We start from the raw sequence: 15,025 nt of genomic DNA on the forward strand, positions 1-15,025 counted from the left end.
CGCCAACCCCCGAGGTCGCCGCGGACGGCAGCTGACGGGGGTCAATCCAAGTCATGCAGGTGGTACGAAAGACGGGGTCTTGGCTCTTGCGGTCTTGGGGTTGGCCACCGACGCCCAGGTAAGAATGATCACCAGCCCCTTCCCGAACGCACGGTCATCCCCGCGACTGCGCTCCTGCCTGTGTCCCTGAGCCGCCTGGACCTCACCGAGCTTTCCCTCCCCGCAGGGTCGTGGCCCGGGCGCCAGCCTCCACCATCCACACCGGCGCCCAGCAGCTGCAAGACGCGGCGGCCAAGCAGGAGGTTGAGGAGAAGGCGGCGGCGGCGGCTCCGGCTCCGGCTCCGAGCCGCAGCAGCTTCAGGTGAGGGCCTCTTAAGCCCAGCCCTCTGGACACCGGCACCGCCGTCCGGAGCCCGACAACCGGTGAATTCCCAACTCTGCCACTTGACGTCTTTGGGACCCTAACGCAGATTAGCCTCAGCCCCGGCTTTCTCGTCTACAAATGGAGAGGATGCCGAGAGAGTTTGCGAGGATCAAATGAGATGAGCCTTGGCACAAAGTGGGCGCTCTGTGAACAGTTAGATGAATGAATGAGTTAATGTCGGAGGTGTATAGTAAATGTCACCTTTTTCCCTCTGAGAGGGGTGTCATGGCAGACTAACAACCTTCCCTGCGCCTTGGATATAAAATGGGAGTTGGGGGAGCAGGGGGTGCTACACCGCGGTGTAGATTATTGAGTTGGGGCAGGGTGGTTTTTGTGCTCACCCCTAGGGACCGGTCCCTTGCTTTCCATCAGTGCTGCTACCCCTATGTTCATTCGCATCCATTCAACAAATGTTTACTGAAAACCTGTTTGGTGCCAGGTACTGTGCTAGGTGCTGGGAGTACAAATACAAAAGATCATTCTTTCCCCACCAGTAGGTCACAGGCTACAGAGGAAGACAGTCATGCAAGCATTTTCGGCATAATCTGGTCGGTAGTGTGCTGGAGTAAGAACTGGTTGCTAGGAAGTATGAAGGAATGAGTGTCTCACTCCTGAGGAAGTCAGGCAAGACTGCCAGGAAGATAATGTGGAGCTAAGAACTGAATTGAACGGGAGTTAGGCTGGACAACATGAAAGGGATAATTTTAGGCAAAGCTAATATTCTGTGTAAAGGCATGCATTGTGAAAGCACATGGTATATTCAGGTGTGTGCCTGATGGCAGATGAGGCCAGCAAAAGAAGGAGTCGGAAGGCTGAGGGTCTTACCTGTAACAGTGCGGCTTTCAGACTCTTCCACGATAAACAGTGGGGAAGCTGCTGAAACAATTCAAGCCAAGATCCTGTTGGGGTCATTCAGCAATGTCAGGTGCTGTTTAAGGCATTAGGGACACATCAGTGACCATACACCCCATATACCCTGCCCCTGTAGAACTTAAATTCTAGTGGTTAGGGGGCAGTGAGGAGAAAACATGTAAAACCTGAGGGTATGACAGATGGTGGGAGTGTATATGTCTAGTGTTTGGGAGGAATAGCGAGGTCAGCGTGGAGTGAGGCGTGCAGCAGGGGATGGGGATGAGTCGTGCAGCCGATACCTGCGGCTGCATCTGTTCCGGCTCGTAGGACCTCGTGAGGACTCCAGCTTTGACTCTAGGTGAGATGGACAGCCGTTGGAGAATTTTGAATAGAGACTTGAAATGATGTTGCTTCATTTTATTTTTTTTTTAAAGATTTTATTTATTTATTTGACAGAGAGAGAGAGAGATAACAAGTAGGCAGAGAGGCAGGCAGAGAGAGGAGGAAGCAGGCTCACTGCTAAGCAGAGAGCCCGATGCGGGGCTCGATCCCAAGACCCTGAGATCATGACCTGAGCCGAAGGCAGAGGCTTAACCCACTGAGCCACCCAGGCGCCCCATGTTGCTTCATTTTAAAGAGTCCCTTTGGCTGCAGTGTCGATATCACAGTACAGAGAAGGAAGGATGGAAGCTGGGAGACATCTTCTAAGCAGTTAGATTTTTGAAACAACCAGGCAGGAAATGATGGTGGCCTGGACCAGGATGACAGCCTTCTGCTTAGGACATACAGAAAGTGGGACCAACAGGATGTGTTCGTGTAAGGTGTGAGAAAAGGAGAGGAAGGAAGGAACACTAAAATTTTTGGCCTAAGCAGCTGGAAAGGTGGAGTCGTCATTTCCTAAGATGGGGGAGGCTGCAGGAACTTGGCTTTGCTCAGTTAACATCCAGTGGAGGTACAGTGTCGGCTTTTGGAAATGGGGTTCAGGGGACTGATTGGGGCTAGAGACACACATTTGATTCATCATACAGATGATGCTTAAAACCACAAGACTGTATAAGATCATCGAGACAGTAAGTGTAGATCAAGAGGAGCGGTCCAAGGACTGAACCCTAGAACCCTCTAACATTTAGAAATTTAGGAGATGGGGGAAATCATCAAAAGAGACAAAGAAGGAAATTCTTGAGAGTAAGAAAACCGAGAGGGATTTTTTTTTTTGTTTTTAATGTAGTTCAAGGCTGGAGAGATCAGCTGTGTCAGATGTTTTATGAGAAGTTATCGGGCTGATGATGGAACTGCTCATTGGATTTAACATAGTGAGTTGGTCGATGACCTTGCCTAGAGCATTTCTGGCAGAATAATAGGGCTAAAGTCTGATTGGGGTGGGTCCAAGGAGAATAGAAGACAGAAAGAAACATCAAGTGTAGTCAGTTCTTTGAGAGGGAGTAGAGAAACAGGCAATAGCTCAGGGAGGCTTTGAAATAAAGAGGGTTTTGTTTGTTTTTAGGTTGGGGAATTGAGGGCATGTTTTGCTGATGGGAATGATACGGGGTGGAAACATCGCTGGAGATGTTGCCTTGAGAGGCAAACCGCAGGTGGAGCATCACAAGAGGAGAGAAGGCAAAGATTGTGGGCACAGATGTTTGGTAGTGGAAGCTGGGAGAAACTCTGATTGCTTTTATTTCTCTGCAGAGGTCATCAGCTGGCTGTGAGGAGACAGGAAGGAGGTAGAGGCTTCAGGAGACAAAGGAAGGCATAAAGTAGTCATCCAGGAGACTGGAAGGATGATTGAATTGGGGACATGCGTACAGTGCTGAGGGCCCACTTGATGTCAGAAGTCATTAAAATAAAGCAATAGTTCCCAGCTGGGGCAGTTTGGCCTCCAAGAGGACTTCTAGCAAGATCTGCAGGCATTTTTGGTTGTTACAACGCAGGGCAGTGGAGGGACAACTAGTGGGTAGAGGCCAAGAATGCTGCTGAACACCCCATAAGGCACAGGCCAGCCCCTCACCACCAAGAATTATCTTGCCCAACATGTCAGTAGTGCTGAAGTTGAGAAACCATGATATGTAGAGAGACCAGTCGACACTGGCATGGATATTTCTCTAGCCAGCTGCATAGGAGCATGCCCAGGCTTGGCGTGGCTGGAGGGATGGATTCAGCCAGGGTTAGTGTTTGCCAGGAAGGTACGATGAAATAAGAGGAGGCAGAGGACTGAGGGGGTATGCAAGGGAGCGATGAAATTTACGGGAGGCCAGGAGAGAAGTGAGGGCCTGGGGGTGGGGAGGGAAAGTGAGCCAGCAGGAGGGTCGGTGGGCTGGGAAGGATTCCTGGAGTAGGGGTCGCATGGGTGTGCCTGAAGGTAGGTGGCCTGAGTGTGCTGCTTAAAACCAAGGTCATGAGGAGGTTGCAGACCTGGCAATGACAAAGGCCAGGTATGACCACAGGAGGAAGTAGCAGGCCAGGATAGAGGACACAGGATCACTGGAGAAAAGGAGGTCAAGAAACAGAGCCCATATGGTTGGAAGGATCTTGTGGAAGCCACACGTATAATTATGACAGGAGTGGTGAGCCAGGAGCTCTCATCGCTGCATTTTTCTACATTTATTTGCATTGTTAAACAACCTTCTTTAGCCACAATTAGAAAGTGGGTTGTAGACTGTGCGGCCAGGCTTTCTTTATCTGGAAGTGGAACTACAGCAGACCCGGCCCAGGTCCCAGCGTCTGGCGCACTGTCAGGGTCTGTTCGGGGTGGTCGCCCTCCCACCTGTGCCTGAGCTGCTTGTGGTAGAAATCAGCCTTCCCTTCCAGCCCTTCAGCAGCAGAGAGCAGAGACTGTTTTCAGTGCTCAGCGCTTCCGTTTTCCTGACTGTGAGCACGGGTATGAAAAGGCAGCAGACCCCCACGGCTTTGTCTTTCCTTTGTCTGGGCTTCCCCTGGAGGAACCACTCTGTCATTTGTACTTGAACCTGCTTGGTTTCGAGGCCTGATCTTGTCCGGGCCTTCAATTAAGTGGTTCAAGTTCCAAATCCTCCTGAGTTCAAAACCCTTGCTGTATATGAAGGCATGATAAAGTATGGTCAGACTTCAGTAGGCTTAGTTCTCGGACCCCCTGAATCAGGAGGGAAATGATTCGTGGGGAATTGATGTCCTCTCAGAGCCTCAGCCGCTCTCCATCTTGGCTTGTAGGTTGAAAAGCCAGCAGCCTGCTCAGGGCCCAGTCATCTCTACATCAGGCCTAGCAGGGAGGAACACACTTGTAACTCTTGAAGACCATTTGGGTATTTTCTGTTTTGTTTTTGAAAAACGTCTCTAGGAAAGCAGGTGGGGCTCAGCACCAGGATAGCGCTCTTATAATATTTTCTGAACCGCAGTCTATTGAATTTCAGGAGGTGTGGGGAGGTACAAACATAGGTCTGGTCCATGCATATAGGCAGGACGCGACAGCAGGCTTACTCGTGTCTGGAATGTTGAAGGACAACCCTGTGTTTGAGTACAAGGAAGCACAGCGTGGCGGACTGGGCTTTGAACTAAGGCAGGTCTCCTAGGCACAAAGTCTGGCTTCCCTTGCTGACCCTGTTCTCCTATTTGTGCTTCAGTTTCTCCACCTGCACACTGACCTAGAGTACTGACCTAGAGGTAGCCAGAGGACAGATTAGACCAAGACAGAGAAAGATCTTGAACTCAACATAATGTCTAGATCAGTGTTCTCAACCCTGGGTTCACATCTGGTTCACTGGGTATATTTTAGGAATAGATTCTCGGGACCCCATCCAGAAGTGAGGCATCGGGATTGAGCATCAGAACCACGAGATTCTGCCAATCAGCCAGCACGGAATGCTACTGGTCTAGGATAGAGATTGGCTAACTGAGTCCCTACCCAAATCTGGCCAGGTGCCTGGTTTTTTGTAAATACCGTTTTACTGGAACATAGTCAGAATAGTCACACCCATTAACTTACTGTTGTCTGTGGCTGTCTTTGCGCTTGAAGCCAAACTGCCTAGTTGCAACAAAGACTCCGTGGCCAGCAAACCCTAAAGTATTTACTATCTGGCCCTTTACAGAAAAGGCTTGCTGACTTCTATCATGGGGGATACTGGATTTTTTTTTTTATAGTAATGATACTACAAATATTATTAAAATTATTTTGTCCTTTTTTATAAAATAGTCAAGCTATCATCTGAAACCAGAAATAGAGGTTTGACTTTATTTTTGTATTTTTTTAGTCGCAGAAAGAGTGGCCCATAAAGAATTGAAAACAGTGATCTGAATGTCCCAGAAGGGACACAGGAAGGTAGGGAGGGTGGATTAAATGCTCTTTTTCTCCTAGCAGAAAGTCACTAGGTGTGTCCATAGTCGACACTCGAGGAAAGACTGCCTCAGCCCAGTGTTCGTGGGAACAGCAGTAGCACCAGATGGACTGGGGACAGCTACCCCAGGAGCAGGTCTGGGGTCCAGGGCTGTTGGTTTTCACTGACTTAAAAAAAAATCGGGATTTACCTAAAGTGTTTCTTTAATTACAGCATTTACCCTCCAGTTCCAGGACAGGAGAGCCCTCTGAGGTGGGCAGGGAAGAAATTCGAGGAGATCCCAATCGCACACATCAAAGCATCCTACAACAAGTAAGAGGAAGGAGCACCTGGGAAGGTCTCGGGGGGGCTTCTTTCCCCTTCGTGGGGGAGGGCAAGCCCAGGGGGCCCAGCTCTGCATGTTAGTGTTGATGTAGGGGTCCCCCAGCGCCCCTCCCCCTTACTTTGGGACGCCACCTCTGCCTTTATAAAATTTCTTTAGATTTCATGAAAACATGAACTAGGTTGGACAGATCCTAGTGTTAAGCTTTCTCAGCCTGCCTTAGGACTAGTATTTCCTGGTTCTCCGAATTCGGAGAGAGCGGTTATTAGGATGCGTGTGTTAAGTGTTATGGATACTGGGGAACAGAGGATAGGTGAGATATACGTGAGACAGGTGGCTTCAGAGTCTATGATTCTATGATTTACTGACAAACTCACCAAAACGTAAATCTGCAGGTAAGTATTGTCCCTTGGAAGCGACTTTGGGCAACTGTGCCCTGACCTCCAACCTCGAAGGGCTACGCAGAGTCGTGATTTAACGTGTGACTTCCAGATGAGTGTTGGGGCCTTCCCAGCTGCGTGTTGGCAACAGAAACCTTGCTGACCGCAGGGACAACTTTGCAGATCAGCCCCCACTGCGAGCTGGGCTCAGCCTGCCCAGGAAGCGATTCAGAGAACCGTACAGGGGACTGTGGGTCAGGGATGGTGTGTGCACAGCTGAGATGCCGTAGGATTTGTCCAGCATTTATGTGATAAGCTCGAAATGAGAGAAATTGGGTTTCTTTTTCTTCCCTTCTCAGGCTGATAAGGACACAGGGTAGCACGCTCTGTATAAGCGCCAATGGCCCACCCCACGTGTCTCTATTGAAGTTGTGTCGGGGACAAGCAGTTCTCATGTGCTCTTTTCAGCATAGAAAACCTGGGAGCCCTGCCAGGGGGAAAGGGCAGCAGTAGCCAGGCCAACAAGCCGATGGTCTGGACCCGGGACCACCCACTGGCCTCCCCAGAGCTGCTTCTCCACCTCCCTCTTTACCGGGAGTCCGCAGGGAACTCCTAGACCAGAAGATAGAGAGACATTGGCCAAGAGGAAATGACGAACATATCTAAGTATTTCTTGAAGTCAGTTGGGGATGACTAGAAAAGTTTCACTTAAAAAAAGCTTTTTGATTTTTTAAGTCATCATCTTTTAGAAATGTATACTGAAATATTTCCTGATGAAATGATGGGTCTGGGATCTGCTTCAAAACAACCCATTGTTGGGGAAGAAGGGAGTGGAAACAGAGTTCATAGATGAGACTAAATTGGATTGGAGCTAATGATTCCTGAAGCTGGGTGATGGGTCCATGGTTGTTCATATCCTCTTCTGTTTATTTTTGGGTATATTTGAAACTTTGTCTAATGAAAGCCTTATTTTTTTAAATGACCTGATGTGAAACATCTAACTTCTTAGGAAAAAAAGCCCGACACGGGTATCAAATCTAATTTAAACACCAGCCACAGGGGAGACACTAGGAGGAAAACGTGCCAGCCTTCTTCTGGGTGACGTTTAACCACTCTGGATTCTGCAGCTTGTCCTAGCTCAGACCCCTAAAACAAAATACCACAAACGGGGGCTTAAACAATGGACATAGATTCCTCACAGTTCTGGAAGCTGGGCGCAAGGAGCCAGCGTGGGGGATTCTGGTGAGAATTCCTCTGAGTGTCAAGGGACCGGCTTCACGTTGTGTCCTCTCATGATGGACTGGGCGAGGGAGCTCTCTGGGGCCCCATCAGCCCCGTCACCTACTCATCTCCCAGTGACATGACTTTTGGGGGGACACAAGCATGCAGTCCATAATGGAGTGGTCCTCAGATGATATGACAGGTCTGTTTTTGATGAGGCTTAGGGGATGATTCTGACCTTTCCTGACACCTCCTGTAAGAGCTCAAAAGGTACTCATCGGAGAAGCTTAAAGGGAAGGCAGCCGAGGGCCTTTATCTTTCTCACTCGGGCTTGCGAGGGCCTGGCTTAGTGCTCTAACTGCCCAGACCAGTCATTATGTCCTACGCACTCCCTCCTCCCCAGCACACAGATCCAGGTGGTCTCCGCCGCTAACCAGCCCCTCGCCCGCACTTCCTGTGGCACAGAGGGATTCCGGAATGCCAAGAAGGCCACGGGCATCGCCGCACAAACAGCAGGCATAGCTGCCGCGGTGGTAAGTCTGTGTTCTTTCTGGCTGCCTCTGTGGTGTGTCCTGTTTTCTGCCTGGCTCATCGCCGTGAGGAAGATTCTCCTCGACGTCGTTCAGAAGCAGTGGTGTCTGACAGCTCCCATTCGCTACTCCAACCTTGTGCAGTCTGAAGAGGTCTGTCTGTCTCTTTCTCTCATGCAATACCGATTTCTCTGTGAGCTGTTCAGACCTTTCTAGAAGCAAACTGGCAGTATGCTCCTTTTAGTATATTTATTGATCATCTGCTGTACGCCAGACAGTTTACGTTCATCACCTTAAATCCTCAAGACGCTCGGTATTATGCGTGTCTTTGAGAGCCAGGGAAGGTCCAGAGCGAGACTTGCTTTGAGTCATTAGTCTGGGGCCCTGGCCTGTGTACGGTCTGCCATGGAGCCCACCTTACGGAGGCTCTGCTCTGCCAAACGGAAGTACTTCCTGAAGGAAAACCTTGGCCTTCAAACAAAGCCCGATGCCCCAAAGTATTATTTGCTGTATGTTAATGATCATCAAAATATAGTACGGATTGTGTACACTTAAAATGTCAGTCTTAACAGTGGCTTCTGTGTGTTTTCCAGACTTTCTGTAATGAACTGCTTTTATAGTCAAGAAAGAAAATTTGACATGATAACACTTAAAATTGTCAATAATTGAAAGTGGTAACGCTTTTTAAGTGGGTTATTTAAGCGAGGCCTTAAAATTCCGCCTTTACTGAGAAAAATGTGAGCGATGTTCAGGAATCTCCATCAGGTGGCAGTGCTGCCCTGGGTTAACGGGGGACACATGCGGCTGTAAATCTAGAGTTGGACAAGTTCCCATTCCATGCTCTGCTGGTGTCTGCCCTGCACCGCGATCATCTGTCCTTTGCTGCCTTCCCTGTTTGCTGCCTGGTTACGTATGTGGGTGCCTTTTCCCCCCAGCACTAACCACTTGCTCCTCCTCTACAGAAAGCTGCAGGCAAGGGCGTGACCCACGTCCGAGTGGTGGTGAAGGGCCTGGGCCCAGGGCGCTTGGTAAGTGGCCGGGAGGCTCTGCGGCATGTGCACTTCCTTAGTGAGAGAAACAGGGCTTGAGCATAGAGTCAGGAGAGCAGAAGAACCCTCTCCTCGAATTCCAGGACTGCTTGAGTTTCTGTCTGGTCTTCTAACCCACTGAGCTTCTCAGAAGCAAGCCCAGGTCACCGAGTCTAATTCATCAGATGCTTACGGCGTGCCTGCTGCGTGCCAGGCACTGGGCATGGGAAGGTGCTCCATGGGGCTATCACAGTGGGTACCCCAGTACAGACCGGTGGGTCCAGCTGGTAAAGCTCGTGCCCAGGGTGCTGGGAGCCCACTGGGTATATCCTCAAAGAGGTGACATCCGTACTGGTTTTGCAAGAACAGCAAGGCATTAGCTAGGTGTGCATGGAGGGAGGGGACATTCCAGGCAGAGGACATTACAAAGGGTAATGCTTAAGGTGTGTTGGGGTTTACAGGTGGTCCCAGTTTTCAGATCATAAAGCACAAGGTAGGAAGTGACAGGTGCTCCTAGAGAAAGGGACAGCTGCGAGGACACAGTGAAGGGGTTTGGTTGGGAGTCCGTGGGGAGAGAAGACAGGACTGTAGGGAGCAGAGCCCTTACCCCATCCCTCCAAGCCCTGCCTGCATGTGCCGGGTCATCGTGTCTGGGACCATGGCATTTTGCCGTTCCTTCTCCTTGCAGTCTGCCATCAAGGGACTCACCATGGGGGGCCTGGAAGTGATCTCAATCACAGACAACACCCCCATCCCGCACAACGGCTGCCGCCCCAGGAAGGCTCGGAGGCTGTAATGGAAAGGAAGCCTGTCCCTGAACTGTCCTCAAGTCCCATCTCCAGCTGGACATCATGTCGGAGCTCTCTCCGGAGCCGGCCTTGCTGGAGAACCCTCAGGGAGCAAGGGGGAGCTTTGCCCCCTCTCATGACGGCCTTGCTTGTTCCTTCAACTGGAGACCTGTGTCCAGAAGGGACTCACGAGGACCCCCAGGGCAGCTGCAGCCCAGACTCCACAACCAGTAAACGCTGCCTCTGCATAATAAATAAATAAAAATAAATAAAACGCTTTCTACCACCTGTAGTCACCTGTGAGGTTTCTGCCTGCCGAGTTGGCGAACAGTAGTCCCCGCTGACTTCTGAGAGTGAGGTGACTGTGAACGGAGGCATGAGGCCCCAGGCAGGGGGGGGAACGTACACACGAGCCGCTGCTTACCCAACAGCCTCCTGCCTGCTCCCAGGTGTTTCCTTTCGGGCCCCAAATGGAGAGCTTCTTGCCTCCTCCCTCTGGAGTGCTCTGGTGGTGGGAATTCCACCATTAGCGGGCATATTTAAAGTTTGTGCCAGCAGTGTGGGAGGACTGCCTGAGCTTCCTCACGGTGACCTCTTCCCCTGCGCTGGGGGACTTGAGCAGTCCCCGCACCTGAGATCCAGGGACCCTGAAGGGGGGATGGAGAGGGGAATAAGACAGGATTCTCTCGAAATTGGCTGGATGGAGGGACAGGCAGGAGCAGTAGTTGGTGTGGAGCCGGGATGGTGGGGACACAGGTGAGCTCAGCCTGGGAGCCCCAGGCAGGACTAGCTGCTCACTGACTGCCTCTGAGCTCCCTGGACACCACACAGGAACCGAAGGCGAGGGTTCTGGAGACCTGACAGGAGAGACCCCGCCTCCTTGGGCAGAAAGGGCCAGAACTGAGAGCATCACAGGAAGGAAGGAGCAGGCGCATCCACAGGAGCGCCCTTCCTCCCACGTGAGCAGGGACAGGCCAGGTGAGCCAAGAGGCCGGCAGTCCACATCTGGGCCCAGCCGGCTGGGCAGTGCGATCGGCCTAGACTCCAAGGACTTCATCCACAGGTGCCCTTTTAGACAGGAAAGCAGCTGGGTTATGCAGGGTTGGAGCGGGGAAAGACCACAACTTGGGCATGAACTTGAAAGGGAAATGTCTCCCTACTGCCTTCTCTCCCATCCTCGGCAGGACCTATGAAGGTTCACTTGTGACCCTTGACTAAAACCCAGCTGGAAGCCTGTCGGGTTAAGGCCATTGCTGGAAGGAGTTCTGCTGTCTCACCACCAAACTAACCTGTAAACATGATTCATGAAAAAACATGAGCGCTCGCTCACACGGCTCCCGAGAACCACTTCATGATTTGATATGGTTTAGCCTTTATGGGGTCAGCAGAGGACAGTCAGAGAGTTTTATCAGGCAGGACCCAAGCAAGATGGTTCCAAAGGTTGAGAAGGTTAATGATGTTTTCTCTACAGAGGTGTGAGCAGGGTTGAGAGAATAAACAGAGCACTCGAGAACTAGCCAGAGCAGGAAGCCATCCCCTCTAGATCCCCCCATACAGGAGCAAGAACAGTTCCCAGAACTGGGCCACGAGGCCAAACCCTGGCCTGGCTGAGAAAGGAAGGAAATGCCCTGACTGTTCCCACCCTCCAATCACCTGCAGGTGTCCCGGTGGCTGAACCCAGAAGCCAGAAGGGAGGGGAGCAGGCTGGTGTGGTCCTGGAGGGTGAGCCTCCCAGGCCACAGAATGGTGGCCTCTGTCATTCCTGAAACCCTCCATACACTGTAGTGTTAGAAAATGTTCTTTAATTTACGGGAGGGCTTTGAAACAGAAGGGAATGCTCAAGCACGGACAGGACTCTGGGAGCCACACAAGATCAACGGTCTCAGGCCCAGAAGCAAATGCCTGGCACCTCCGCCAGCGCCCACGGTCAAGGTGCTGGAGAACACACACTGCCTTATGGTGAACTCTTGGTGCCACGTCCAGGCTCTGAGCGTCCAGTGAGGCCGGGGCGCTCTGAAACTATTGCCTCTCCTTCATTAGGTCTTAGTCCGTCCCAGGGAAAACTGAGGTACATTCGCCAGCCCCTGACCCACTAAGGCAGTCATCACTGACTTAAAATGCTGGCCACCCTGCCCCCTGCTGCCACAGACCCTCCCCTCCTCGCAGCCTTGAGAACACAGGGCCATGTGCTTGCACCTGCCCTGGGCAGAGAAGAGGGCAACGAAGAGGCAGAGCTGGGCAGGGGAGCCCGAGTTTGCACAGAGTGTTGGCATCAGCTTGCGTAATACATCCCTCCCTCCCTCCCCGGCACCCAGGCCTCGGATTATTTCCACAAGTACGTGCGCAGCTTTACTCCTACAGGCTCGGAGCTGGTGGCCCAGGACTGGCTACATCAGGGAAGCCTCTACGTAGGCCAAAGGACAAATACGGCTTCTCTCCTTTCTGCATAGATGCAGTGTTTTCCCTTCTTTGAGCCAAGGTCGTCACCTGACCCGAGAGGTACCGTCACCACCAAAACAAGCCTGCTTACCACTAGAGTCCCTGGATGCACGTATCACTGCACGTAAGGGGAAGCCCTTCTCCAGTCGCCTCTGCCTGCGACCGCGCTCTGACATGTCCATTCCAAAAAAATGCATATATCCCTTCCCCCTGGGCTCCTTTATCCTTTCTCTCAATTCCTTTCTTCCTGTACTGGCTAGATACATGGCTTTTTAAATCTGAGTAGTATCCGTGCCAAGTGATGGAGAGCAGTCACTGACTGCCAAGGCAGAAATTGTCCACTCAACCAAATTAAGCAAACAGGTTATTTTGCACACAAACAGGTCGGGCACTGTTTGACTGTCCTGTATGCAGCTCACAGTCTAAGGAAGCTGGACAGACATAGGCAGAATGAGTCAGAAGTTCCAGGAAAGAAGCACGAATGGCCCCCTCAGCTTAAGGGATGCTGGGAAGGCTTTCTGGAGGAGGTGGCAGGCAAAAGAAGCAACTGGATCTGCGGGCGTCCTTAGGCTTGGAAGCTGGCAAAGCAACACTCCCAGGTGAAGCGGGGAGGGGTTATTGGCTTACAGGGTATGGCTCGGTTGGCATGGAGGGTCCTGGGTTCAGACCAGACAGGGAGACAAATGGAAAGAAAAGCTGACCGAAGGGTGAGAGAACAGGAAGGAGTCAAACACCCAAGGATAAAGAGCAGGTTCAGCAGATGTGGAGAAGGGGAAGTGGGTGTGCAGAAGTTTCTGGACAAGAAAGGACGGGAGCGTTAGGGACTTTCAAGCTCACTCCTTTACAGGCGATGAAGTGAGGCATGTAGGCATCTAAAACCGAGTGGGAATAAGAATCCCAGAGGTTTAAGGCAAGAAACCGTGAGCTGGGGAAAAGAAAGCTGTCAAGTCTTACTGCTGAAGCTGCAAAGGGAAGTCAGGGAAGGGGACAGAGAAGAAGGATGTGAGGTCAAAGGTCCCCAAGCAAAGCGGAGTGGCCGAGAGACAAGGATGGCGTGATTCCCACCCATGGCCGCTGCATGTGTGTGGTGCAGAGTTGGGTGAACTGAGCTCTAGGGGCCAGGGCGGGTAGCTAGAATCCTGGGGTGGACACAGGCTGGGGCAGGGCTGCCTGATGCAAAAGGGGGTGTGTGCACACAGAAGGGCCCGGTTGTGCCTGGAGGGGGTGGGGACAGGGACCTACCATAGCTCCAGTCTGCCCAGGAACCTAGGTCCCTAGCCTATACAGGAACCTGTTCTGCTTCTAACCTGCTTTTATAAGGAATACAAAGATCAGAAACCATGAAAACATGCTCAGTCTTGGGGTGCTCAGTCAGTTAAGCTTCTGTCTTCAGCTCAGGTGATCCCAGAGTCCTGGGATCCAGCACTACATCAGACTCTCTGCTCAGGGGGGAGCCTGCTTCTCCCTCTCCCTCTCCCTCTGCCTGCTGCTCTGCCTGCCTGTGCTCTCACTCTTCGTCTCACTCTCTCTCTGTCAAATAAATAAAATCTTCTAAAAAAAAAAAAAAAAAAAGATGCTCAATCTCACTAGTAACCAAGAAACGGGAATTAAAATGCATGACCATCATTCCCCAAACGATGCCAATTAAAGCCACTGTAGGGCTAAGACTGCCCAGGAAAAGGAGAGGCTGAGTTACAAATGCCAGAGGAAGACAAGGCTGCAAACAAGGTGGGGACAGAGTGATCAGAGAGGCAGCAGGTGGTGTCTTCGAAGCCGAGGCACAGAGTGTAGGCTGTGGCTGAGAGCTCTAGCCAGATGAGGACCGGGCAAGGCCACCTGCACTTGGCAACGCAGTGGTCACCACCCGCCAAAGGGAGAGCGACTGGGAGAGAGTGGGAGGGGAGGAAAGAGGCCGTGCGAGTCTTCCTTCCAGTAAAGGCTGTGTCATGGTGACAGGGAACGTGCCAGGACACCAGCACTGTCCCCTGAGACGTGGCAGGGCCAGGACTCAGGGTGGGGAGGCGCCCTGACCTCAGGGAGGAGAGGGAGGTGGCTTGGATCTGGGAAGAGGCAGCCCTCGGCACAGGCAAAGGAAGTCAGGCCTCAGTGGGGAGACTCCCAGTGACAGGCGTGCCCCCTGGAAGCTAGGGACAGCAGGGTTCAACTGGTCACCAGCAACAGGAACAGAAGGTCCTTGCAAACAGCACCCAGGGGATGTTGCTTCCCCCCCCGCCCACACACACACATTGCATAGATGCATAGGTGCCTGAGCTCGGACTGCGGGGAAGAGGTTCGGCAGTGTCTGTCACCATGTCAGACGCAGGGATCCCCTCTCAGAATTTATCCTACAGGGCGGTGCTGTCCCAGAGAACCCCCTGGGCCACAGAAATGAGTCTCCCCACAGCTGCCTCGTAAGCCAGCAGCCCCGGGGGCTCGGGAGCACTGAGCTGTGGCCAGCATGACTGAAGAGCTAAATTTTAAGTCTTCTCAGTTCACTGAAACGTAAATAGTGACACGTTGCTGGAGGCTATGATATCGGACAGTGCAGCTCAGATACTCTTTCCAGTGTGGAGCAAGGATTCGAAGGTGCGTGTTTCCTGGGGCTCCACGAGTAATGGTAAAATACTGCGACCTCAATGAGCACCCATGGCGGGCCAGTTCAAGACATTAGGGCGTTTCCATATAATGGAACGTTAGCCCTGAAACAGGCCAACAGGTATTGCTAAGTGAAAAA

General features: G+C 51.8%; 1 protein-coding gene across 2 annotated transcripts; it reads left to right on the forward strand.

Moving 5' to 3' along the window:
• Window positions 1-23: 23 nt before the first annotated feature.
• Window positions 24-10,133, forward strand: LOC111152675 (mitochondrial ribosomal protein S11). 2 transcript variants are annotated; one of them, XM_022511235.1, is made up of 6 exons: window positions 24-118; window positions 227-361; window positions 5,797-5,895; window positions 7,910-8,039; window positions 8,999-9,064; window positions 9,753-10,133. In XM_022511235.1, exons 1-6 carry the CDS (start codon window positions 54-56, stop codon window positions 9,858-9,860), a joined length of 603 nt encoding a protein of 200 aa, XP_022366943.1. In that variant the 5' UTR covers window positions 24-53; the 3' UTR covers window positions 9,861-10,133. The 2 variants fall into 2 exon arrangements, with proteins under 2 accessions (XP_022366943.1, XP_022366944.1); XM_022511236.1 differs by lacking the exon at window positions 5,797-5,895.
• The last annotated feature ends 4,892 nt before the right edge of the window (window positions 10,134-15,025 follow it).

This window comes from Enhydra lutris, unplaced genomic scaffold (genome assembly GCF_002288905.1).
Source record: "Enhydra lutris kenyoni isolate GAN:26980312 unplaced genomic scaffold, ASM228890v2 scaffoldscaffold29, whole genome shotgun sequence".
Classification (NCBI taxonomy): domain Eukaryota; kingdom Metazoa; phylum Chordata; class Mammalia; order Carnivora; family Mustelidae; genus Enhydra; species Enhydra lutris.

Coding starts and splice junctions, on each gene's coding strand:
- LOC111152675 (XM_022511235.1), top strand. CDS start 54: ATGCAGGTGGTACGAAAGACGGGGTCTTGGCTCTTGCGGTCTTGGGGT. Junction 5,896..7,909: donor ATCAAAGCATCCTACAACAA/GTAAGAGGAAGG, acceptor CCTCCTCCCCAG/CACACAGATCCAGGTGGTCT. Junction 8,040..8,998: donor CAGGCATAGCTGCCGCGGTG/GTAAGTCTGTGT, acceptor CCTCCTCTACAG/AAAGCTGCAGGCAAGGGCGT.